General features: G+C 38.3%; 1 protein-coding gene across 2 annotated transcripts in view; it reads left to right on the plus strand.

The window, feature by feature from the left end:
* The window catches only part of CNTNAP5 (contactin associated protein family member 5), a 414,440-nt gene that overhangs the window by 348,484 nt on the left and 38,676 nt on the right, over positions 1-27,280 (plus strand). For both annotated transcript variants that reach the window (XM_030277243.4, XM_072932032.1), the window contains 6 exons: positions 6,209-6,365; positions 15,033-15,160; positions 15,340-15,510; positions 17,582-17,800; positions 23,559-23,798; positions 25,132-25,356. In XM_030277243.4, the coding sequence (XP_030133103.4) occupies positions 6,209-6,365; positions 15,033-15,160; positions 15,340-15,510; positions 17,582-17,800; positions 23,559-23,798; positions 25,132-25,356 (1,140 nt within the window). The remainder of the gene's footprint in view (positions 1-6,208; positions 6,366-15,032; positions 15,161-15,339; positions 15,511-17,581; positions 17,801-23,558; positions 23,799-25,131; positions 25,357-27,280) is intronic.

Below are 27,280 nucleotides of genomic sequence, written 5' to 3' on the forward strand. Positions count from 1 at the left end.
AGAAGAACAGAGCACACTGTGGTAACAGCTGCTTTAGAGGGAGAGCAGTTTCTGTGCTTAAGAGGAGCAGACAAATGCTACTCTGTGGTTTTTCCTTTGATTTTTTAAAGCAATTCCTTCAGCCTGGGACTCCATGAAAGCAGTGCACCTTGGCAGCAAAGCTGTATAGCAAGAAACAAAATGTCAGCAAAGCACTGCCTTCTCCCTCCTTTTCCTAACCACACTTAACAAAATAATTTTAGAATGAGGAGCAAACTTTGTGGTCTTGCCCACTGGGTAGTTCCACTGGCATTAGCAGGACTACTTCAGTTTTGGATGGTTGATTTGAATAATGACAGAACTTGACCAGAAATTTGGATCAAATTCAGTGAGATTCTTAGCAATGTTGGCTGGCACAGTTGGTATGCAATACAAAAAGTGACTGTGATTTCCAGCACAACCATGTTTGTCATCTCTGAAAATCAGGGCAGTGATATGTGGGTTATAGTTTTAAGAGAGAAAAAGGACTGTGAAACTGGTACGATTGCCATGGGGAAGGTTTAAAGTAAAGGAAGGAAGTATTAGATAGTCATTATGTGCGTACTGAAAAAAGATGAGACAGGCATAAAACAGGTGTGTGTCCCATGGAAGCAGAGTAGTGTGGTACAAAACCAGCTGGGAGACTCAGTGGCTCACCAAGTAAACAATGTTCAAAGGAACCATGCCGTTGGGGATTCTCATTTTTTCCTGGTCCATATTACATATTTTTTCCCAAGGTAACCTGATCTTGACTTAAAAGCAGGGTTGTTTGTGAGGTGCAGAGAGCCTGACATCTCAGGGGGTGGGTGTTGCTTCCACATGGTGGGGGCAAAACCACGAGACCCTCACCGAGAGTTGTAAACCAGAGCAGCATTTTATTTTCACTGTTAAATCTCAGCATCCCCTTCAGAGAATGAGCAGCATGTTGTGGTTAATGCAGCACAGCCTGAGCTCACCCTGCTTTGAGTTCTCAGCTTATTTTCCCTGTGGTGGGAATTGTTTAAACCAATACAGATCCTGAGTCATTAATACCACAGACTTCTTCACTGAACAAACAGCCTCTAAGAAGGTATTAATTATGTGTTTTCAACTAAGTATGGAATATTTCTCCAAATTGTCCTGCTTTTGTCCAGAATTATTTTAAATACTTTTTATTTGGTTTATCAAAACTGTATATTTTTTCCCTATTTTTGGAGGTTTTTTGCCAATTGAATGTTAAAAACTCCAATATAAAAGGCTGTAAAAATGTTATGATGGGAAAAAAATTGGTGTGATTTAGTTTTCCCTTCTCACTGCTTTGTCCATTTATTTAAGATCCTTTTAAAAAATTATTATCTGAGATGATAATTTGTAATCTGACTTAGCCTCTGAATTCAGTCACTTGGTTGAAATTTTTTCATGGGCGTGTGTATATATACAGATATCTGTATGAAAAAGATCTGCTGCTTGTTTCACATATTGTTCAATATATCAGGTGAGCCATTTGCAGGATTTGATATTGTTGAGGTGGTCAGTGCAAACAGATATTTAATGATTTTGAGTGAGATTTCAAAGAATTGGCTGTGATTGCTCTATGCAATTGTGCAATCATTATTTTCCTAATTTTCACTTCTTTCCTTTTAAGGGAAAACAGCATAGATGTAAATTAGTTTGCATTTTCATCAGTAAAATTTATAGATGTAAGATTTTACAAATTCAGTTCTGCTTAACTAGGTTTGAATTTGGAGGACAAAATGAATGTGAAGTTTGCCAAGACAATGTTGTTTGAATTCAATATGCTTTCAGTCTTTCAAAAGACAAATGCAAATCAATTGACCTGAAGTGGTGGTGAAAAAGAGCTTTAACTGAGCTATTTCAATAACTTGGGTACCCCAAAAACCTTGGCTGTCTAAAGGATAAGTGCTGTGTCAGACTTATACAGCACAGGAGTTTAACACAGGATCCAATTTATCTTGCTATGTTTCCATAGTTAGACTTTTGTTTGTTGCCATAGCAAGAACAAACTGACAAATCATGCAGATGAATCTTTACAAATATTTTAAATATAATACTTCTAAAAATGCATGGCTTTGTTTTAAGTCATGCTATATAAACATAACAGCACTAAGACTTTCTGCCTGTATAAAGGCAAACTGAGTCCACAGAAGTTGCTTGGAGTTTATACACACAGTGATATGCATATAATGTGTATAAATGCTGTTGGAATATGCTGCTTCTGCCACTCCTTCAGCTTCTGAGTGCCTAAGCAAATAATTTTTGAAAAAAATGCCATTTAAAACATGAGAAAATCTAAACATTTGAAAATAACTTGGATTGCAACAAATGTCAGTGTTTCTTAATATGAAAATGAGAGAACTGTCAGTATAAGGGAGATTTAAGAAAATAGCTTTTTTTAGGCTTGGTAGAAGGACACCAACTATATATTCAGCCATTCTTGTCCCTAGAAGAGGCAGATGCAATGCAGGTTAATTTGCTCTCAAGCTGCATCTCCTAAGGATCTCTGGAATCCAGTTCCACGTGTCTGTTAAGCTCTCCATAGTCCTCAGCCTCTGTGCTGCTGAAGAATACGGTGGGTGCCAACCTTGCTGCTGCTGGGGCAGATTCCATACAGGGAGCTGGCAATGAGCACCTGAGTTAAGCACACTGGTGGAGCAGATATGGGAAATCAGCTGGAGAACTGACAGCGGAGAGGAGCCTGACCCTCCCTGCCTTGCTGGATGGACACAAACTGACTTCTTGTCCATGTAATGCAGTATTGTATTTGTCAGGGTTTCCAGAGTCTTACTTGGCTCTTTGGATGCACACCCCAGCTGTTGAATAGAGAATCCACAGATTATACCCCTTATTCTTCCAGAAGATCTGTGCCAGCAGTACCTTATATAGTCCCTGCCCAGCATCACAAAGGAGTACTTGGTTGATACAGAATTTGGTCTGCCTGCTCAGTTCTTGTATATGATATATATATTATTATCATTATATTATTCATATTATTATGCTTATGTTATATTTATTATAATACTGAATTAAATTACGGTAAAAAACAGCAGTGTAAATATCACAGCTGTTTCTCTAGAAGCTTACAGACAATGGCATTACTTTCATCCTGTCCACTTCAGGAAATACAACCCAAAAATTTCCTTTTTTGAAATTTTGCTATCAAAATTGAAATCTTCCTAAGGCAGTTTAAGCAGTGTGGAAGAAAATCACTGGAAAGAAACTCATCACTGTTCTACCATTGGTAAATTTATTCACTTGGCACTTGCGTGTTTTGCTTGGTTTGGGATATTTTTTCACATAGCATGGAGTTCAAAGACAACATTAAAAAAAATTTCTTATAGAGGATTTTTTCCATTATAAATAGAGAAAAAAATGCATTGAAAATAATATTTTTTATTGTGCAGGCTTTTGACAACATTTTTTACTAAATGATGCGTTGCTAGGAGCAGTGTAAGTACATAATGAAGAATTAGTAGCACTTCTTATTAATGGACTTCTTAGCTTAGAAATATTAAAATAGAATTCTACTGACTTATGTTGCCATAAGGTGATGGGGTCATTTTAAATCCTTTTTAATGTCATTTATTTGGTCTGTGGCTTCACCAGAGAAGGGAAATTAATTCATTTTGAGGTGGTGGAGAATTGATAATGCTTACAGAAGTGAAGATTCTGCAACAAATCTACAGAATTAGAAGAAAGAATTTTAATCAACACAATCTGGCCAAACTCAATATCAGTGCAAGACATCCTCCAGCTCTGCCAAGGTATAATGGTATAAACTTTATGGAAGGAACTCAGATTGGTATTGTTTGTGAAGTATTGCTTTACTTAAACATTACAGGTATATGATATACAATGTAAGTTTCAGAATTCCTAAACTCTGCAAGTGTTGATGAAGTACTGTAGATTTACTGTAGATTGCTGAAAAGCTCTGATTTTTCATGTGTTAAAAACTAAGCATGTGGAAAAGAGTCTTGAAGAATCAGGGCATAATTTTCCTTAATGCTACAAATGATTTCTAGGGGACTAGTTAGTGAAAAAAATCAACTTGTCTCGTGTAAAGGTGGCAGAACTCTGCCTAATAAATAGAATTTTGGAAAATACACTGGTTTTTTATAGCTTGTTCCCTTGATGATCTGAGATTGTTTCTTACAATGTTGATTGCTCAATTTTTTAGCACTGTATTTAATTTAGTTGTAAATGACTCAAACTGTGGTGCTTCCACCACTTCCCCAGTCTATACCATAAATCTGAATGTACATGTGTTTCCTTGGTATTGCTCAATGAAACAAATAACAACAGATCTGAAAAAGACGTCAGGAAATTACTTATTCTTAATACACACGAAGGATTGCTTGTTTCACTCATATGTTTAAGTATAAAATGGCTTCCACCAAAGGAAACTGACACAGATTGTATTTGATTAATGAACACCATTATTTGCTGTTGTCCTGAAGAATTTATCTTTATCTAAATATTTTTTTTCCAGAATGGGCGCTTTTAAAATTAGATTAAGCACTTCTGTATATCTGTTTCTACTCCTAGACAAATCACCCTTTTATTCAATTAACATTACTATTCCAAGCTTTACTGAGTAATTTCCCAATAATATAGAACTGTTTCACTGGCTGCAGCAATCAACTTCTGTAAGAAAATCAGCTGAATAGAAAAGAAAGAAAATATAAATGTGTTGACAATAATATGAGGCCTAAAATGAATGTGTACTTTTTTTGTAAAATGAATCCTTAGATGTACTTGGATTGTGTTTTTCTAATGAGTACCTCTGGGCATTGGTCAAATTCGTCATGACTTAATTGTTGGTATCATGAGAATGGAGTTGCTCTTCCTATTTTTATTTTCCTTTTTTCATGAATTTACAGTTCAGCAGTCTAAGCTTAGAAGAAAAATAAATATGAATTAATTTTGCCAAGTGATTCTAAAACTCATTTTAATTAGTCTCCTACATTCTACAGTTAACCTTGATTGCATTTCATAATTTAGATTTTCTTGCCTTGTATAATGAGAAATACTCCCTACTAGTAACGTTGGAAAAGCAGAAGAATAAATTGATGCATCTTTCTTCATTAGCCATACAGTTTATTTTTCCAAGCTCCTTTGATCAAAAAATCTTGATATGTCAGTTTTGTTAAATTTTGCCATCTACCTGTATGTATAACTGATTACATTTCTTGATTTAAGGATTAAGAAGTCAATGAAAAAGTTAGCTGAGCTGGAAGACAAAGTCAGTCTTAGAAAATATTCATCTGTGAATTTCATTACATCAGATTCTGCTTACTCTATCTGACTATTAATACTTAATGCTTGATGCATAATGGATTCTGAAATGTGAACAAAAAAACTATCTCGGTTTATATAAATACATAAATCTTAAAGCTCCTGTAGGTAGAAAATAGCTTCACAGAGATAAATTGATTCCCAAGCAGGGAAATATTTTTTTCCAGCTTATGTCCTACCTATTTTAATATCTTATCGAGCTTTACATTTGCAAATTCCACCCGTGGACAACACATTAAAATTCCTAATCTTGCTCCCTGAGAAACCAATAGAAATTTTAGTCGTAGTTTTGAGAGGAACTGTGTTAAATTTACAGTAATATATCAGTTAGTGTGTTATTTCTGTAGAGTTTTGTTCTTTATATCTGACTCTTAAGGTAAGAAATCCTAATCAAGGGTTAGAGTTGACACTACAAGAGGTCCTTGTCCAGTACAGTGTGGTACAGCACAGTCTGTGCGGTGTGAGTTGTGGCAGGAGAATTGTTTTCAGTCTCCTTCAGTGATCAGATCTATGCCCCAGGGTCACACAAAAACCACTGGACACAGCTGGTACAGGCACTGGTGTTGGCTTCACCATTCCAGAGTCTTTGCAGCTGAAAGGGGCCGAGGTTCCCGTGAGTAGCTGGCACGTGAGCCCTAAGGCGGACAGCTGCATCTCAAACCAAATGGGATTACAACAGAAGCATTGCTTTCTCAACTTGCATTCCATAAAGTGGCACTTGGGGCTAAGTTTGTGATTTATTACTTTGCAGTTTGCATCTTTTCTTTGAGTATTGTCTAACATGTCCACCTCCATCCTCTTTTGCATTCTTGGGAGAATCCAGTGTGCTTATCAAGTTCTCTTTCTCTCTCTTTTTCTCTTTTCTCTTTCCCCCCCTCTTTTTTTCCCTTTCATCCAGATGGAGTGCCATTTGCTTGGTGGGTTGGCCGTGCCAATGAAAAGCATCTTTACTGGGGAGGATCTCTTCCGGGCATTCAACAGTGTGCCTGTGGATTGGAAGAAAGTTGTCTGGATATGAGATATTTTTGCAACTGTGACGCAGATAGAGAAGAATGGTAATAATTTTAACACATGTATGGCAGTGTCTGTGTGACGAGTTAGGGATAGGAGGTAGGGCAAGAAGGCTTAAATCTTTCCTGCTTCACAGTTAAGGAAGCTTGAATGGCTTGAATATAATCTGATAAGAATGAAAATGAAACTAGTATTTAGACTTCTGATTTCACCTTAAATTCCTATTTTGAACAAAGACGTCTGGCTGAAGCAGATTGCTGGGATGGGTGGTCTTCAAAAAAATCTTTTTTGTCGAATGCCAAACCAGGTAATTTTATTTGCTTAAAAGTTTGGTTCAAGTGCAGCATTGCATGAATAAAGGCTCTATGAGCTTGTTTCATAGGTGTACATCAGAGCAGAAAATTAAGGCCTAGAGAGCAAAATTCAGATAGAGCTAAACAAGAAATATGTACTACTAAACAATCTCATATTTTTCTTATGAAACAGTACTTTAACCTTCTTTTACATTGGATCTCAAGCTTTTTAAGGTTAATAGGAAGAGCTGTTTGGCTTCTGTAGGTTCTGGTTCAGTCTCCATAGGAAGTTTTAGAGTCACAGCATGAAAGTTCAAAGCTTTCCTTGGGTTTTGACCTTTGTTGTGCTCTGATACTGCATGAATCTGGGAAGGCCACCTCACAATCTTCTGTCATTCTCTGCAGTTTTAGAGACACTCCAGCCACAAAGAGCTAGTTGGTGAACTTTCCAAATGTGTTTGAGGGGACTGAAATGTCATGTGAGTGTTATTGGAAGTACAGTTTGAAACACTGAACATACATGTGAAAATTCTGCTCACTCAGTCTGCCTTCTAGACCACTCACTGATAGGATCTGCTGTCCTTTATCAGAAAAAAAGATGTTTTAACCTTGAGTAGTTCAGAAATTGTGAATAATGGAAGTAGACAAGAAATGTCTTGCTGTCATAGGCTGCTGTGTTTGAAACACTGTCTGAATTATCCCTGTGAAACCTTCACTTAAAATGAGTAGAAAGGAATGGTAAGGGGTCTTAAACATTAAAAAAATTCAGAAATTACTTGTCACTGTAAGTGTTGGGCTTTTTTAGTGTGGTTGATTTCTAGACAGTGTGATTATTTGCTTGGACCCTTTGAATCCCTGGGGTCACTATTCACTTTCAAAAATTATAGCTGTAAGGAGATTTCTTCAAGAAGACGTTTATGTAAATATTGGTTTATGAATGTGATTAGTATTGAATAGCCTGGCTGTGCATGTTAATCTATCTTTCCTTTAATGTCTGGTTATCAGATGTGCTTTTGACAAGGTTTGCACATGAGCATCACAAGCATCTGTTTTTACTGGTGCTTGGCTCTCTTCATAATCCACGTTCCATTTTTCACTGCTCAAGCAGAGCAGGGTGTTATGCTGGCAGACACTGGGGCTGCAGTCTTAGACTGCAGGGCACTGCACCACTAGGTTGTACAGACCAATGGAAGGTAAAAGCTAAATGCAGTTTCATATATCAGCTGAATTTCCTTAGGAAATGAAACCTAAACAAGTTATACTTGTGAGTGTTTATCTCCATTTCCCCCTGCACACCCTCCAATGATTTTGAACAAGCAGACATGTTTCAAACATCTTGGACAGAGAAAGAGAAGTCTCAAAAGTATTACAAATTACACATTCTATGAAAATTTATGCCAGGCTGAGAGGAAAAAGCCAATTAATGCCCACAAGAAGGAAGTTAAGGAAGCGTACACTTTTATTAGATTTTGGAAAACCCTTGTGGGAGAAAGATGTTGGAAATCATGCATCGTTAGCTTGGCAGCTCAGGGAGCTACTTGTTTCTCCTAATTTCATGATTATAACAGACTATGCTTACAAGTTACATCCACTAAACTGCCTACTGTTTGTTGGTTTGGGGATTCAGTTGCTTAGGTTTTTAATCCTTGGGAAAATTTTACTTTGGTAGTATTCTAAGCTGAAGTTTGGCTTTATAAAAGCTAAAAAACCCCTGACCTTTATGAAGGGTTTCTAAACATAAGAAATTTCATGCCTCTTGAAGATTGCTTTTGTGTTTCCTTGCTAGAACACTGACCCCCTGATATATAACAAGCATTCGAATCTGAAACCTGCTGAGATCTGAACTGTGACTTCAACCTGCTATACATTATAGTGGAAGGAGAAAGACAGCAGTAGATGCATTTATTTGCCTCAGCATGAAATAAAATGGGTGCTGCAGAGTGGAAAACCAGAAAATCATTTTTTGCTGCTTTTAATAAATCATGCTGCTCCAAGGTAGGAACCCTTCAGAGCAGCTGAAGCATCCTCCAGAAGAGGAGACAGTCCTAGGATTTTGCTTGATTTGTTTTCCCTAGACTAAATCTTGAAGAAGCAGCTACTAATTTATCAGAGCAGCAAAAAAAAAATTATAAACAATGGAAAGCAGACCTGACAAAGTCCTGTGCCAGGTACAGCAATATGGCAGCACACAATATGCACTTCCAGGCATGCTGACTTTTAAATTATATCTGAGCAGACACCTGAGCCAGCTGCTATTTTTGGGCTCTTACTTGACATCAAGTTAGTCCCTCTGGCCAGATATAGGAATCTATAATTAAGCATTCTAGATCAGGAAAGCTTTTATATTTTTCACCTTTGTTTTTATTAAATCATTGTACTGAAAAGCATATTTTTCCATATGGCTCATGATGCTTCCAAACTCCACTGCAGGAATCTGTCACTTCAGAATAGTGGAGCATCTTCATGGTGTTTTCTGGAGAATGGGAGGTCTCTAATGAGGAAGCAGAGGCACCTGCAACTGCACCTTTTTGTTAACCCAAGAAAGGGATCTGAAAAAGTGTAAGACATGCCTTGGCTTCATGCTGCCAAAAAAAAAGAAAGATTTCTGACTACTGAAATCACTTGCTAGTGGGTGGAAATATTCATAAAAATCCAGTGGCTTCAAGCTGAAGTTGAACCTAGTTCAGAAAATGTTAATTCTTTCTTTCTGCTGTTTAACTGACAATAGTTAAACACTGGGACAAGTTCTATATAGATGGGACGTGTTTTTCAAAATACACACCTTGTTTCAAACAAAAATGCATTCTTGTTTGGGGAAATGTGTTAAACTGACCTAAAGAATAAAGCATTACTGAAATACTCTACATGATAATGTTATGAGATCTTTTAGATCTTCAAATACCTCTCCCAGGTTGTCTTTCATCTCAAGCAAAATTCTCTTGCCTTGGCAGTTAAGGTCTTACTGCTAACCAAACCTTGCATTTAAGTTAGGAGGAAACTTTTTCATGCTTAGGTGAAGCACATGACTGTCCTGAAGTCCTTTTGCTACTTTGGTCTCTCTATCTGGAATCCATTTTCCACTTCAAATGCAGACCCTTGACTGAAGCCAGTCAATAAAACAAACCATGCTGACAGTATTCACCTGGAAACCTTGTGAATTTGGAGAACTTTGCAGCTTTTATTTTATACAGAAAGAGAAGCATCTTTGGAAATCATTTTGTACAAGAAGCTCAGGCATCTCAGCAAAGTTTGGTGGATGGTTTTGCTTCAAACAATTAGCTGATTTGCCGTCTTTTATTTCTATTATGCAGTCTTATTATTCAAACTGGAGGAGTATCCTCCTCTTTTGTCTTCCAGAACAGTCTTCTTCACTGGGGAACTAAAACTTTGAATCTTGCCATTTCCAAAGTAACATGCATTCACCTCTGTATCTTGGTTTTGGGGCACTAAAAGAATAAAGAAAACCACAGGACATGATAAGAAGGGGAACAAAATAGAGGGTGGATATTGTCAGACCCAGTTTGTCTCCCAGAGGTATAATGAGTACATTGAGCTTTGTTTGAGGAGGAGCAAAGCCAAATGGAAGTGAATGAAGCCCTGCTTGGATGAGCAGTATTTGTGCTAAGCTATGCCAGAGCCAGGGTGATAAAACTGAAAGGGCAGAGAAACCCTGACGAGCCCGGATTTTACAGGTTTTGTTTGTGCAACCACTACCCCTCACTGAATCCGTTCCCTGAGAAGCAGTGCAGGCAACTCCAGAGAGCCTGTGAGCTTATAAATAACCCCTGCCAGAGGTGACCTGGCCTGTACAGAGTTGTCTTGGATATCTGCCTCATGCCTACATTTGTCAACAACCGGGAAGAGCTGCCTGCAGAGAGCTGACTGTAGCAGGTCCCCGAGGTGTCGAGAATCAGTTCATTACACTAATTACCAAACTCTGTATCTCTAATTCAGCCAAATATAGGCACTACATCTTGCCTTCAACTGTTAGGTATGTCCCCTTGTGCTGGTGTTTTTTAGTTTATTGTGAGTGTACATTATTTTACCCAGTAAAGCATTTTTTGATATAGCTCAAGGGTGAGATAGCAATTAAAATGTATTCCTTTGGATTATTAATGATATGTCCTGCACAGGCCTCAAAACTTTCCCTGATGGAAGCCTGTGTCATGGGCCCATTCCTTATGAGCTTCCTTGCCATCTGCTGATGATAGTATTCTTTTCCCCAAATGTATGGTATTCCTGAAAATCTGTACTGAATATCTGAGCTGCTGAGGCTCAGATCCTGCCAGAGTTTCCATTAATGTGCAAGAGAGAAACATACCAATAGGGGATCATATGAGAATAAATTACATTTAATGGCACCACTGTTCTACCAGCTGTTACAAAAAATATGGAAATGGCTACCTAGAGATTAGCAATTTATGATGGCTCACACTGTTAGAACACCATTGAGCAAGGGTTTCTTTAACACACTTTTAGTACTAGCCAGGAAGAAGAAAAATAGTTTCGTAATGTTATCATCCAAATAGTTATTTGTCATTTACATGTGAGTCTGCCTTTACTACACCTTGAAGAACCCAGGTGTTGCACTATCACCTTTAGTAGGAAATTATTTTCATCTTTTTTGAATTGGTCCATACATAGAGCATTTATTTGATGTGTGACTTGGCTCACAGCTTATTGAGGAAGACTTTTGTGTAGATGTAGGCATTAATCTTCAGACGTGGATAAACAAATGATATCCAACTGTATTTAATACCCATAAGCAAAAATTTTTCAGTGATTTAATTTAAAGGGCATTACTGGATTTGTTTGCTTTGGGTTTTGCTAGTGGAAAGGACAAATTGACACTATCCTTTATGCAAAGAGCTCAGAGAAGCATCTGTTTGTTGAGTGTTGCTTCCACCCTCGAAACATTCAGATTTTCATCTGGTTTTGTGCCAAATTGAGTGCCAAGTCCGGTAAGCAGGAGGTCAGTTTCTGAAGTTATTAATTTATTCATATCATTTTCTGTGAGCAGAGGACTCCTTTCAGGAAAGTGATAAAACCAGCCTTGATTTTTGTGAAATCAGGACTTAATTTGCAAGGGGTGTGCTTGGTGGAGGTAGCCACAGAGTGCTATGTGAAATCCGCTAAGGAGAAATAAAGTGTGGCTAACCTGAGAAACAGCTGTGGAAAAGCAAATATAATCTGGTTTCAAGTGTGCGAAGTGCTAAATTAAAATACATATAAGTAAAAAGGAGCTCTGGAAACAAATACAAAACTAATTAATGAAACAAGGTTTTACTTTTGTTTAAAAGGCAAAATCATGTATTTGCACATCAGAGTGCAGATGCTTTTTATCAGAAAATAGAAATTATATTTGAAAAGTGTAGTACATGAAAAGTGATCCCCAAGCCCCCTTCAGGCAAAATTTCAAATGTTTTGTCCAAACCCTGGTATATTTGTATTTTGTAATGCCACAGCAGCGCCTCCAGGAAGTTTTTGTACAGGTACACAAAGCTCTTTTGCTCCTCTCTCAGGAATAATACATTGTATTTGAGAGGCTGCAATGGTGTATCACATAGAGAAGAGGAATTTCTTTGTAAGAAATGGAGTCTGAAATAAGTTCAATTTAAAGAATATCAGGAATTTTAAACACTCACAGTGTCTTCTACTCTTTTGTGCTTTTCTTAGTTGAAATCACTTAGGTGTTGATCTTTCACCAAAGACTTGATTTCGTACTATGAAATAATAATAATTAACTGCAACAATAGATATGTTGTTCCTCACACTGACATATATTCTGAAGGACAGAATATTTTTCTGATAGGTTTCATATCAGTGTCTTCTTGTGTGAAAATACATATCATTATATGAGGGTTTTTTCCCATGTGTGAGAGAACAAAATGCATAAAATGTGCTTTTTGAGTTCGAAGAGAAGCTTGATTGAGTTTTCAAGGCATTAACAAAGAAGTGAGGATTTTTATTAATTCTAGAATATATTTCTCTCTCACACTTGAGCTATGCTACTAAAGATCACTGTGACACTGGCATATAAGTAGTAAAAATTCAGTCATAAAATTTGATATAAAAGAACTTCAAGCAGTACAGCAGAATATCTAATAAGCAATGCAGTTTCAGAGATGTGGAGTAGATATCTTTAAAATGTCACCATTTCATGGTTTTTTGTAGATATTTTGAGTGCTAGCTGTAGAAAGATACTGATTTTTATTTTAATGCTGATCATAGCTTGTAAAAAGACTGCACCATTTTTAAAATTTAAATAAATTTGCAAGAAACATCCCTAAATATTTTTGCAATTTTTGAAAAATTTTATTTTAAAAAAGAAAACACCACCTCAGTTACTCGTGTGTATATTGAATATTTTATGTTCCATTAATATGCATCTTTCTGCCTTTTTTTTCATTCATTCTGCCTACTCTTCTTCCTCCATCACTGGAATACCTTATTTAATTATCTTCCTAAGAAATACTCAAATAATTTAGCTTTTGTCACAGTAGTTTAATAATCTGTTAAGAGTATTTATGCTAACTTTCAAATATTGATACAATAAGCTATGAATGTGATGCTGAGAGTCTGCCCTGAAGAGATTTGGAGACCAGGTACCTTTGATTCATACATGATAGTTTTCCTTCTGAGTCTATACTCAAGGCCTCACTCTGCCTCATGCCTGGGAATTTCTTCTTGCTCCACATTTTCTGTAATTATTTGCATGTCAGACACCCACTGGAGCAAGAAGAAAATGTTAGCGTTAGAGAGGGCACCTCTTCTTTTCCCCTTGGCAATATGAGACGATTAACTATGCTGCATGCAATTATAAGCAATGAAAAATAAATGCAATGTGTGCAGCCTTTATGAAAAAGATCAAAATGCTCCTATTTTTGTCTAACATTAATCAGAGTGGAGCACTTAGCCAAGTAAACATTTGAGGTTGTGTGTCAGAGCACAGCTGCAGTGTTTGTCTTAATTATTATTTCTTTGCTAGATGTCTGTGTCTGTTCCTACAACTGGAACTACACTGAAGGTTTATGGAAGCAGGCATTACAGGCGGGATATGGGCAGGTCTAGGATCCTGCCTGGGATGTTAGACTCTCAAATATTGTCATTACTCAAATAGTGATACGTGTTTCCTGAGGCGTTGTGTCAGACCTGCCTGGAAGAGCAGTAGGTATCAATTTGGGGTTATTGGCATTTTGGATGTGTTGCCATCCCCATGTGCAGGATGTAGTCTTTTACCTACAAGCAGACAGGTGAGTTGAGTCCAGACCCCGCTGGGCTGCACAGAGGTGAGATCCTTTCTCCAGAGCTATTGAGATTTGGTTCCATGAAGGATGCTCTGCTACACTTATGTGCTCAGATGTACAGCAAACCTTAACTTTGAGAAAAGGAGAAGAAAAAACACATCACCGTGGAGATGAGATTCAGTAGCACTCACCTCTCTATTATCAATCGATAGAGAGAGACCTCAGAAGGGCAGATCTGCTCTGGTAAGGTCAGGGTTGGTGCCTGAGGGACTCAGCTGGGTTCATGAAGTGCAATGGGGTGAATGCACATTTGTGTACCCTGCCAGAGCCAAAGCCACTCAGCTGGCTTAAGGACCTGCCACGAAACATCACACTGCATTTTGAGGACACCTTTTTTGTCCAGCTGACTCAGAATAAAAATGAAGAAATTATCCTTTAAGAATCAAACTTCCTTTTGCTGAAGAACAAGCCCAGCTAACCGAACATGAGAAGTTTGACAGTGCAGTAAATCTGCCTTGAGTATTTCAGTTGCTGGACCAAAATGTCTCCAGCGTGCAGTGCAAAGGGTCAATTCAGTCCAAACTCACTCTGCCAATTCAGCTGTTTTTGCAATGTGCAGGGTCAGTTGTGTCCCAGCCATCTTGAAGCTGGATCAGTAATTGTCTGGCTTCCCCTTGGTAACATCAGGGTGGATCAAGCATCACCTGTCCTCTTCCTGCTCGGGTAAAGCATAAAGCCAGCATAAAACACCCTTATCTGTCTTCAGCTAACTTTACAGAAATGCAGACTGGGACTGAGACCTGATCCACAGCAAATACATCCTGCTGAGGAAACCCTGTAGAGCCCACTTTACATTACTGCTCATTTGTCAGCATGGCAGTGCTCTTCCTTGGCTTCACAGTTGTTCTGCACAGCTGAGGCAGGTTTACAGCCCATCCCAGCCAGCATTGTGTATCCAAATGGTGTCTTCAGTGATCAGTATTGCATGTGAACATAGAGCACACATGGGAACACATTTATCTTCAACAGTGTGTACCTGTCATAATTCTTCCAGGTAATTCTGCAAAAGCTCTTCAAGTAAGCGTGTTTTAAATGTTGTCTTGCATGACAAATGCTGAGGGAGTTTGTCTGTGGTTAATCTGTCTCTTTCTGTTTGTGTATTAAAATCCAGGACAAACGATACCGGCCTCCTTGCTTTCAAAGACCATTTGCCTGTAACTCAGATCGTGATCACTGACACAAACAGATCAAATTCTGAGGCTGCTTGGAAAATCGGCCCTTTGCGTTGCTATGGAGACAGTGAGTACTAGCTCTTCCCAATTTCCATAGGTACAAAATGTTCCTTTTTTGTTGTGGTTGTTGTTGTTGTCTTTTTTTAATAAAAAGACTATTTCTCTGATAAAAGGTGGCTTTCCACATGCAGCCTGCAGCTGCTGTCCTGTGCCAATTAACTATAGAGAAGGGGGTTGTGTTTGCAGGGCAGTTCTGGAACGCTGCTTCCTTCAACACGGAGGCCTCCTACCTGCACTTCCCCACGCTCCACGCCGAGGTTAGCGCGGACATCTCCTTCTTCTTCAAAACTACTGCCGTATCCGGGGTATTCTTGGAAAACCTTGGGATTAAAGACTTCATACGAATCGAAATAAGCTGTAAGTTTCAATGCTCAGAAATCTTGGTGGTTTTGTCCAATTTGACAGATGCAGAGAACTGGGAAGGACATATTTTCTGCCATTTTTAGATGGCCGGAAGTGCCTGGAGATGATAAGATGGAGACATAAAGACTCTTTTATCAAGACCTACCTATCTCTCCAGCCAGAGTTTCCCTGTATAGACTTCATCATTACACTTAGTCTTGTTATGGCTAGATTTATCTTTCTTAAGCAAGAGTATGAATTTATTTTTTCAACACTAATATTTATTTTTTTGCTCTTTAGAGAAAAAACTACTGGTACCTATAGACTGTTTTTAGTTGAAAGTTGAAAAATTTAATGCAGCCATTCTGATGGTTACTTTTATTTCCATATCAGTAACATACCCAGTCTGATGCAGCCCTAGTGTTTCCAAGGAACTCAGTATGTATGGTACAGCTACGAGGTGAAAATTTATGAAGGACAGGACACTAATGCAATACAAGTTAGTCACAGTTGTAATGCATCTTGAATACTTCAAAATCTATTAAGTGAGTGCAGTGTAACTGCTACTCAGTGTATAAGGAAAAGAGCAGGGAATTTAATTAGTGAGATTTCGCCTCACTTCTGTTGCGATGACTTCAAGTATTTATTAGTGACAAAAGAGTACAGCAGCTTTGACATGAAATATGACATGGGTATTCCAAATTCTGTCAAGCTTAGGGAAAACAAACTGAGTGCTACGCATTTGATAATATGCTTATAATAACCCCAAAATAAAATTTAATAAAACAGGGCCCCAAGGCCCTTTGATTCATTAAACCAGTGGTAAATGTCATGGTGGATTATCACAAGGTAATGAGGTGTGATTTACAGTTAATTGCACATCAAGGTCCAATTTGATTGTACTTCAGGGTAGTTCATTTTATTCTCAGGGATACAGAAGTAAAAATGGCATCAAATATAACAAATACTGTAAACTAAGAGGATTGTTCAGTGAAAGCTTCTGGATGTGTGTTACATCTGTACTCCTAGAGAAATTAGTTATTTAAAAGTTTGGGGAGAAAAAAATCTTTTAGACTTAGGCTTCTCATCAGTAGTTTGTTGTTGTGCTTGGTGCTGCCAGATGGAATTTGCTGCCTAAAGGCCTTGTATCAAGTAAGGTCCGTGGAGCAGCTGCTTCAAAGGGAAACAACTTTTTAGCAGATGCAGGTGCTCAGAATAGATCTTTGTCTATCCCTATGGAGCATTTCGTATCTTAACTATCTAAGAAACAGCTTCCAAAACCAGACCTATTCAATTTTTTTGACTTTAAATAACAAGATTTTTAGGAATTTTCAGTCCATAACCTTCTGGTTGTGTGATGTATGGACTGGGTTCTTGGTTTTCATAGTGCATTTAGCATTTTAGGAAGAGGAAAATAATCATTAGCAAGAAGGTTAAAAAGTTCTAGCTCCTTTCAGGCTTCCAGCAGAGCAAGGTGCACTCCTTTATGTGGCTTTTATTTTTCAAGTATTTTCCTGTTTCTAGGAGCCTTACTATTCCTAGATGTGTGTTACATATGCAGCTTAATTTAGACCCACCTATTAAGTAGTTTCGCTCAGCTATTTTTTTGTGCATCTTGAGTCAGATTTAGGCAAACACTTGTAGGATTCTCTCGTACCACATGCAGCCAAGTTATGTAATGGTTAATTACCTGCATTTTGAAAGATCTACTTGGAAAGATCTTCATCCTTTCTCCCATCTTAGCATTATTTGTCCAAAATCTTCTGGGACTATTGTGCGACTTTTGTGCAGTATTTGGCACTTTTACTTCAAAAAGATAAGTGCCATTTCTAGAGCACTGTGATTTTTATAGCAATAAAAGATGGGTACCCACAACCAAGCCTAATCACAGCAGAGATCAAACAGTGAGGCTGCGGGCTTAAATTTATGTATAAGCTGCTGTGTAGGAGATGGGAGGTAAATGATCCAGTACTATTTGCTGACATAAAAGTTAATGGACCCTATATTTATGTAAGATTTCTTGATGTCAAAACCACGATTTAATTCAGACCTTCACTTCCTCTTCACATCTGTTTATCTATTGCAGCCCCCAAGGAGATCACCTTCTCCATAGATGTTGGGAACGGCCCCACAGAAGCCACTGTGCAGTCTCCCACAGCCCTGAATGACAACCAGTGGCACTACGTCCGGGCAGAGAGGAACCTCAAGCAAACCTCTCTGCAGGTGGACAACCTCCCCAAGAAGGTCCTGGAGGCCCCTGCTGAGGGACATTTCCGCCTGCAGCTCAACAGCCAGTTATTTGTAGGTAGGGACAATCCAAGGGTTCCTGTAGATAGCAGCATTTCAAATACTCTGGTGATGAATGCTCTTATCTCACCATTGAGCTTGCATGTGGTGGCATGATTTTGCTTTCTCTTCTACTCCTGCATAGGCAACATGAAGAAAACCTAATCAATTCTAACAGCAAAGTACAAACTGTAGTTTAACCATGCTATACTTGATGGTATAGCATCAAGTTATTTTTGGGTCAAACTCCTGAAACATATTTATTACCAAAGAGTTGATAACCTTTCTTCTTATGCAGCACTGGCTGTAAAATGCTGTAAAAAAATGTGACCTCTTTAGGCACATTTTAAAAGTCAAAAACCTGTCATATAAATTTCTGAGTCAAAGCCTGAAGACAGTATGGTCTTCAAATTCTATTCTTTCAAGCATGCCCACCAAAACCCTTATTTGGCTGGAGAGTCCATGAGAGAGAAGTATGAGCACAGTCAAAACAAACACAGGTGTTTTATCTGAAAGTGATTTTTCAAAGAGGAGAAAAGAAAATTAAAAGATGAAAGAAAAATCTCTGCATATATTTTGTTTATTTATTGCCCTCTCACAAGAAACCTGGATTGGAACTAGTTTGGATTTGATAAGATGATAATGGGTTACAAAGGGAATTATCTCTTTTTTTATATTCAAATGCTGTCTTTCTGAGTAATCTGCTCAGTGATGGAGTGGGATGTAACTGTTCTTATGCAGGGCCATTCAGGTAACATCTGATTCCTTCCCTAAAATGGATTTTTTTATTTAGTTGAAATGCTGTAGCAAACCTCACTCTGTCAATGCATTTTAATAAAGTTTACTCCTATATTCATACCCTTACACTTAAGTAGCTTACAGGATATTTATTTGAGCTTTTTATTGTGTATGTGTGCAGTAATTACTGAACTCTGAACATAAAGAATTAATCTGTTAATAAATAAATATGGCTGCTTCAATGTCAAGAGTCCTTCCAACACAGCTGTTGATTTATACTTAAAATGATCTCCGTTAGACTCAGCTGGAGAGGAGAACACACAGAAAGGAGGCTTAAGAGTGTCACAGTGCAAGGTTTCTGTTTTCTGGTATGAAACATGCGGCTAATCACTTGTTTTTCAAATACTACATTGATCCTAAGAACATGTTCTGTGGGAGGCCAGGCCTGGAGGCAGCAGGCTTGGGCTGCCAGACACCTTAGAAACATCAGAGAAATATTGCCAACATACTGTTTCCAGTTAGGAAAATTAGATATTTTGTGACTGAATAGACTTAGTGATTTTTTGGTTGTTTCTTTCTAAAGGACTAAATATGATAGGTTTATCATAGGCCATCTATTAGATATGTCATATATATCAACTGTTTACCATCTCACATCTGAAAAGCCATATCTGCCTGTAACCTTGCTGCTCAGCCTCAGCAAAATAAACAGGTTACCTGTGTGAATTTCATGGTGTTTTTAAAGTGACATAACTGATGAATTGTGTAATGAAAATCCATGGTTGCTAAGGACTTCACCAGAGCAATGTGCCAACAGGAGCACTTGTGAGCAAAGACAAACACAAAGCCCTGCACCTGCCACAGAACAGCAGCAGCATCCCAACAAGCTGGGGACTGAGTGGGTGGGGAGCAGCTTTGCCAAAAAGGTCCTGTTGGTTTTGGTGGAGAAATGAATTTGTACCTCATATGAATGTAGCTGTGCTTTAAGGAATATGTTGGAACCTAGTCCCTGATACCAGCAGGGACTTCCAACTGATTGTACTCTGATTGTAGTGAGTGTTTACAGAAAACTCTAGGATATATGTATTTATTTCAGCCAAGAGATGAAAAGTAGTCTCTGCACAATAAATACCTTGCATTCTGTTGTCCATCAACACTTTTACTGAACCATGAACAAAAGGGACAGGGAAAAAAAGAGTTTGGGAGTGCTTTTTCAGGCCTTAACTCTGCCAGATTGAAGGCCAAAATTATCTGTGACTTGCTAAGTTTTCCTGAGAGCTGTCAGAAGAGTTGGAAACCTGGGTTGCTGCCTGATTCTGGCACTATTTACTCCAGGGAAAGGTGGCAGAAGTCCAGCAATACACAGATGTGATATAGTTTGTCTCTACTGAAAGTCTCATTTGAATCTCGTAATAAAAAGCTACTGATTTAATACCTTAGCCATGCAGAGAGAGTTTTAACCCATCTGAAAAATAAATGTATAAACACCATTGTAAAAAGGACAGAAGCAGCAGCACATAATATTGCTCCCTACTTCCCCTGTAATCCCCAATATATTTGTCTCTGCAGTATTTTGCATACTGACAGTGATTAAGGGGTTTCCAGCCTTAATGACTGAGTGTGGCAGGCTTTTGAGATAGCTTTGTGTGTCTGTGAAGTGGAAGAGAAAAATGACTTTACATTGCCACTACACTCAAACAAGCTTGGATTTTAATGCAGTTAGAAAGGAGTTAGAAAACCATTTCTCACTTTCTTTTAGTGGTTCTTTGTTGCTAACTGCTTCTGGCTCCATTATAATCCTGTCCGAGCATGGATATCCTTGTGCCTGATTCATCTGTAAATTTGAAAAAAGTACAGTAGAGGAGCAAACCCCAAACAAATGTGCAGGCTAAGTAACATCAACTGCACCAAAGTGTCCAGTAATGAGCCAATTCAGCAAATTACTTGCTCAGAAGGGGCAGGCAAAAACCATTCCTTTCAATGGACAGTCGTTTTAGCGCTCAGTATGTGTGACATGATTTTGTATAGTGCAGCTCTCCCCGTGGTCCTGGAGTAGTTGTGTCATTGTGGCGTGGTCTGAGATGAAGCCCTGTCTTACCTGCTGGTGAAGGCATGAGCATAAGATTCCATCATGGCATGGGAAAGGCTGTCCTCCCAGACCACTTTGAGGATTTGAACTCAGACTGGTAGCATCAGGGAAGCAAAATAAAAATCCTGAGAAATTAATCTGATGTACAAAGCTTTGGTCAGATGTTTTGTTTGATACATTCAGGAAATTAGCAGAGCTAATTGTGTTTCTGGTTTTGTCTTGGGAGGAGTTGAGCAAGGAATGAATCCTTGGGTGAATCTCCTCTGTCTGTTGTAGACAGTCCAAAGGCAACATAACGCAGAGAAAGTCAATGTCTGAGAAACTTTCTCTGGAGACAGAGAGAAGGAATGATAGGAAAAGAAGGAGCTTATTTACTGCTGTTGTTTTTAAAAGCATTTGTAGACACCTTGGAATATTTTGGAGGCCAAGAGGAGGAATTAATGCCTAACTCTTTGTGTATCTTGTATGCTTTGTATATATTTCAGCTTGACACCAAATGTGTGTCTTCAAGGTCTTCTGAGGAACACCACAGCAAGTTCTCCTACTCCTGATTATGATTCCTGTATTCCTCTGCCCTTTCCTTTTCTTTGTATCAGTAACACAAATGCTCCTAATACTTATTTTCAGCCTCCCTAATCCAGTTTCTACTAACAAAAAGTCCTTTGTTTTTTTAAAGCAAATCCTCAACTCAATGCTAGAATGTTAATTATTTAGCCAATTGTGAAACCAAGCTATGCTGTGAGTGCTCAGTTGTGAGCTTCTTGTCCCCTGCTCTCAGACTCTCCCTTTCTTTCCCAAGGGCTCCTCACAAAAATTCAGCTTCATAAACACCTTGCTGTAAACAGCTTGGCTCATTTGACTGCCACCTCTACTCAGCAAAGTACACCCTTAACCTTGGTGTTTATGGTCCTTAGACTTATCCTAAAATATGTTTTCCTGAATAAAACATTTAGGTCTCATCCATTAAAGTCTCTAGTCCATCAGGCTCATATTAGAGTAGGAAGAATTTGCAAAGCCTAATTTGGGGAAGAGTTTTGTGTGCTTGTTTTCAGTTTTTCCTTTGCTTTGCAGGAATGTATATGAAGATTAGGTCTAGTCAGTTGAAGAAAACTGCCCCAATAAGCAAAAGATCTGCTTAATCAGTTCTGTGTGGGTCTCGGATCATATAACTTGTCTGTGTTAAGCTCTATACTCTCAAGAAAATAGAAGAAAAGAAGAGTGAAAAACTTTACATGGCTTTCCATAGTGCTTTAGAGGGCAGTAAGAATATAAACATGACATTAGTTAGCAATAGTTTTTTACTCATTTTTTGTATGGTACAGCTGGGATTGGCATGTGTGCAGAGAAGAGACAAGGAAACTGTCATTCATCCTTGTCATATTTGTGGTGGCCTCCAATGCTAAAGAAAATAGAGTAACCAGTAGTCTTAAAGGGATAAATCCCATTTCTGCCTACATAGACTTTACTGAAAAATCTATGTGGTATGTTTTGTTTTGGGTCAAAATCTCCAAACAAAAGGATTATGTGTGCAGTGAAGCAAATGCAGAAAGCCTGGATCTTGTCCTCACAGGGCTTTTAACATAAGTGAGCTAACATTAGCTCACCTGAAAACAATAGCTAGCTGAAGAGGAACTTGAAAATATTTCTCTGAGAAAGGCATTATAAAATGAGCATGAAAGAAATGTGTCTCATGCATACTATATATAGTTCAATTGCTTTAATTCACATCCAGTATTTCTGCTATTAGTGTAGAAGTAATAAAAGTATGACAGAATGGTGTAGTAGAACGCCAGGCCTTTTCGGACTGTTGCTGCATTCGCTTTAGTTTGCAAAAGTCTTGCTTTAATTAATTTATAGAAAAAAACAAATGCTCTTCTGCTAGAGCTTATCAAGTGATGTAATCTCTTAAGTCATACACTATGAAAGAGAGCTAATTTCTACAGAAGAATAATAACTTCTTTCATACTACTTTTGCAGGAGAATCACCAATAAAGCTAGCTTTTAAGAGTCTGCAAATACTGATAACTCCTGAACCAGAATTAGATTTCCTAGCAGCAATCAAAATTGCAGTATGTTCAAAAGCAAAACATTGGCAACTGCCAAAAAAAAGAGAGTATGATAAGAAAAATGGTTACATTTTCATAGAGAGCTTCAACAATCATCATTATTATCATTCTCAGAGATTACCTCTTATGGAAAAGTGCCTTCACTGTAACACTGTTAGCAGTTTCATTTGACAGATATGGTGTTAGTTAGCTTGTAGAGACCGAACTGCCCTCTTGCATACAGCTCTGGTCTCCAGGAAGAAATGCAATTATGTGTAACCATTGTACTAAATAACACATCTGTGAACTGAACTTGTGTTTCAGGCCTACAACAACCATTGACATGCAACACATCAGGCTGGGCAGTCATGCATAAATTCAGACTCAAGTTATTTCCCTTCAGCCAGCAGGCCTGTGCTGAACATGACTCATCCCTGCTATCTGGACTCATCAGCATGTGTAATTCTCCTGCTGGTGGGATTAGGCTGTTGTTTGTACTAAGGCAGAATAGAGGAAAAAAAAAAAAAAAAACAACAAAACCCCAACATTTTTGGTTTGGTTTTTCTCATGTATTTGGTGATATGCAGACATAAGATAAAGAAGCTTATCTTTCTCCTAAATGAATTTGTGGTTTCAATGCCAGACAGGGCAGTAGACAAGCCAAAAAAGAGAAGAATGACAAAAAGAAAGTGTCACATACAGCTTTCTAGTTCTTTCATAAAAATAGAGAGACACCTTTTGTTTCCAGGACTGTCTATCTGTCATCTTTTACCACTGTATATATTGATATTTAGTATTTTTTTTAATTTGTGGATTCATATTTATACCTCAGGATTGAGCTTCATGGCTTTGATTACTGCTCAGATTCATCAATGAGTGCATGTCCATTTTTCTCTCTTTCTCAGGGGGAGCAGCTTCCAGACGGAAAGGTTTTTTGGGATGTATTCGATCTCTGCATTTAAATGGACAGAAACTTGACCTGGAGGAGAGAGCTAAAATGACACCTGGTGTAAAACCTGGATGCCCAGGACATTGCAGCAGTTATGGGAACCTGTGCCATAATGGAGGAAAATGTGTGGAAAAGTATAATGGTTACTTCTGTGACTGTACCAACTCGGCCTATGAAGGACCCTTCTGCAAGGAGGGTAGGCAGCAAGCTGTGATCCCAGTTATTTGTGCAATAACTGAATTACAGCACCATTTTACTCATGTCAGCTTGGTGTCCCCCACATCTCAAAATGTTCTATAATCAGCTGTCCCTTCAGTGTTCTTAAATGATTGTCTTAAGCAGGCTCCATCACCTCCTTTTGTTGACTTTTCTGTTGGCCTCAGAAATTAAAATGGTGTTAGTTATACTAATAGTTTACCACTATATCCCACTATGATTCCTGTATTCCATTGCATGTAATGTCCCTGATTTCCTAATGTCCCCAGACATTAGGAAATAGGGCTGAAATGTTTTGTATCAGGTGTTTGACCATGTCTGAATGTTTAGGTTGCTTGTTTTTTAAACCTCATCTCATTTTGGTCACCTTAACAAATCCTTAAGGTTTTTGTTTACAAAGTTTTAGAGCATTGATGTGTCAAAAAAGAGCTAGTCTTTTTATGGTTTTTATTTTCCATTTCCTGTGACAACCCATCCAAACATTAAGAAATTATTAAAATAAGCATGAAGCATTCAGGAAAAAAACTGATTTGCATGGTTCAGCCTTTGGTGAATGTGTCCTCAGTGAAACTTTCTGGTGGCTTATAGGAGATGCTGTCAACACCAGAAAAAAAGCAGGGCAAATATGGAACATCTAATTTCTTATGGAACGTACTTTCTGGAACTAACAAAATCACTACTCAGTAACAGCAAGGTGCAGTGTGAATTTTTAATTTCCATGGCTGTCCCCCACCTCACAAATGCAACAGGTTTGCTAAATGGGCTGCATCATCTGCTGGTGTAAATTGGCTTAGTTGTTTAATGAAAAGAGAAGCATGAGTTCTAAGGATCTGAGGATGCACAGGTAGATGTTTCTCTTTATTTGATGCTCCCAGAGACAGCTTCCCTTACTGGCTGTCTTTGGTCAAAGTGTTGCTTTCATAATTAATTTCTTTAAAAAGGAGACTGGAAAGAACAAATCTATTTTGGGGGAAAGACAGAGGATATTGCCTTTCATTACACTAACAGAAGATGGTGAACAAGGCATTTATTTGCCTGACAGACATTTAGGGGCTGTTCCATCTTGTGGAATTCTGATTCCAGCACTGAAATAGTTGAGTTTATGTCTCCATATACTGTTTTTTTCTGTGTCAGACAAACGATCTTCAAGGAAGGACACACTGTTATACAAGTGAAGGAAGGGTGATGTCAGCTGGATCAAGGGTGTTTTGCAGTGTTCTACTTCTGAAGCAGTTAGTTCTGGTCCATTCCTGCCTGGGACATCTGAAAATGCAGTAGCTGAAATAATTCCTTTGGTTTATATATGCTTTCAGAGGTGTCTGCATTATTTGAAGCCGGCACTTCTGTTACCTATACTTTCCAAGAACCTTATCCTGTCACGAAGAATGCAAGCACCTCAAGCTCTGCCATTTATGTGGATGCTGTCATGTCCAAGGAGAATATTGCATTCAGCTTTCTCACAGCACACACTCCAAGCCTTCTGCTGTACATCAACACCTACTTTCATGAATATTTGGCTGTGATTCTTTCCAAGAATGGTAAGTAGTCTTGATTTGCTACCCAAAAGGGAGACCTGTGCAACTCTGTGAAGTTTTTTGGGGGTTGGTTTGTTTGTTTGTTTGTGGGGTTTTCTTGTGGGAGAATAGTATAGAATTTTGCACTTAAGTTCATTTATGTGTCTTCAACTTTATCAGCTTCATGGTGTTCAGTTTGTGGAATGGCCATCACTCTTGTTTATGTCCCTTTATTTGGCATTCAGTGCTACACTTGCCTATTCAGTCTTTGAGTAATCATGTTGTAGGGGCTTAAAATGTGCTTTGACTTCCATTTGGCAGGGTTTTACAATAGTAATTCCTTGCTATTTATTCCATAGTGAGATCCATTAGGCCACCAAGATAAGGGAATGAGAAATACCATGTATGTGCAAGAGTGCTTGGTGCAGAAATACACTATAATTTTATCCTTTACATTCTGTCTTGGGACATGTATTGCTCCTGACTGGATTGTTTCACTGGAATAAAGCCATTTTGTCTAAATATTAAAGCCAGGATATGTGAAAGTTTTCTAGGTTAATTGACCCAAATATGAGGTATAAACCCGTTTGATGTTTAAAGATACTTAATGTACTTACTTTTTGAAAATGTGTAAAGATTTTAGCAGCATACACCTTTGTATTCTCAGTAAAACTTGGGCTCCTGAGTCCTTGCAGTGCTTTCAGAAAACTCAATGCAGACAAACATCATCCTAAACAAATGGTGAAATTTGAATTTTCCAAGAGTTATCAGGCACTGGAGCACTGGAAGTGATGAATAAGTTTATTGTGAGTCAGTGGCCTGTGGCAGAACAATAGAAAGTTAATGTAATGTGGCTGAATATGTAGATTTGACCGAATGACCCAGACCACTCTGAAGCCTTGAAAATTCCAAAATAAGTAAGCTTTCAAGTACTGTCAAATAAAACCCATAGAAGATTAAAAAAGAAAAAAAAAAAAAAAAAGAAAAAGGTTTTATTCTTGATATGGAGTTTGCAGTAGTTTCTTTCTTGGTTATGTCATGTGGCTAGCGTTGAGGCTGGCATGAGGTAGTGGATTGGCACCCTAATTCCTGGGAGAGGTCACTGGAATAGCAACTGCCTGAACAGATCTACTCCAAGTGAAGCTTTGGCAGGGAGGTGGGATGCCTGAGGTGACCCTGACCCTCTCCTGTCCAGTCCCAGATTTCCATCTCTAGTTTGCTCCTGTAGACATGTGTTTATGATTTTCAGATATATGAATACTCTAGTGTGTAGCTCCAGGGTGATGAAGGTTAGTCCCTGCTGTGGTAAAACCTTGGAGTCTATTTCTCAGTTACACTCAGGTCTCTTTGATGACACTCAGGCAATTGAAAATAGCCCTGAAGTTAATCACAATGTAATATCCATTTAAATCACCTTTATTGCTGCCAGAGTAGTCTGAAATGACCTTAAAAACATGAGTCAATTGACTTTTATTGATGGAATACACTATAAGCAACCTATAATTGTGGAGCTCTTGAAGGGGGTCTCTTAATAGTGCTTGGGGTTGGGATCAAGACATGAGGATATCCTGTAGCAGCTCAGCAGGAGCAGAGCTTGAGACAATGAAAATGACCTTTCCTTTTGTCAGCTGCAAGTGTCCCATCATTTCCCTTTGACTTAGATGGAAAGAGGCATTCTCAGTACCTGTGGAAATGAGGTGGAGCAGGTCTCAGCACCATCAGGCATTACAAACCATGGTGCTTTTCTCAGATCTGCACCTCTTTTTATTCACTTGTAATATGGTGGTAACAGTTGTTTAGAGGGTTGGTGAGACATCAGGCTCCTAAATTCTGGACTATAAAATATTGCATTATATGCAAAGAATAATTAAGATAACTAGCTGACCTCTGTTAACTCCTGAAAGTCTCCTTCAGGATAACTCAGTGCATGCTTCTGTGACATTTTTAC

The sequence above is a fragment of the Taeniopygia guttata genome, chromosome 7, assembly GCF_048771995.1.
Source record: "Taeniopygia guttata chromosome 7, bTaeGut7.mat, whole genome shotgun sequence".
In the NCBI taxonomy this organism is placed as follows: Eukaryota; Metazoa; Chordata; class Aves; order Passeriformes; family Estrildidae; genus Taeniopygia; species Taeniopygia guttata.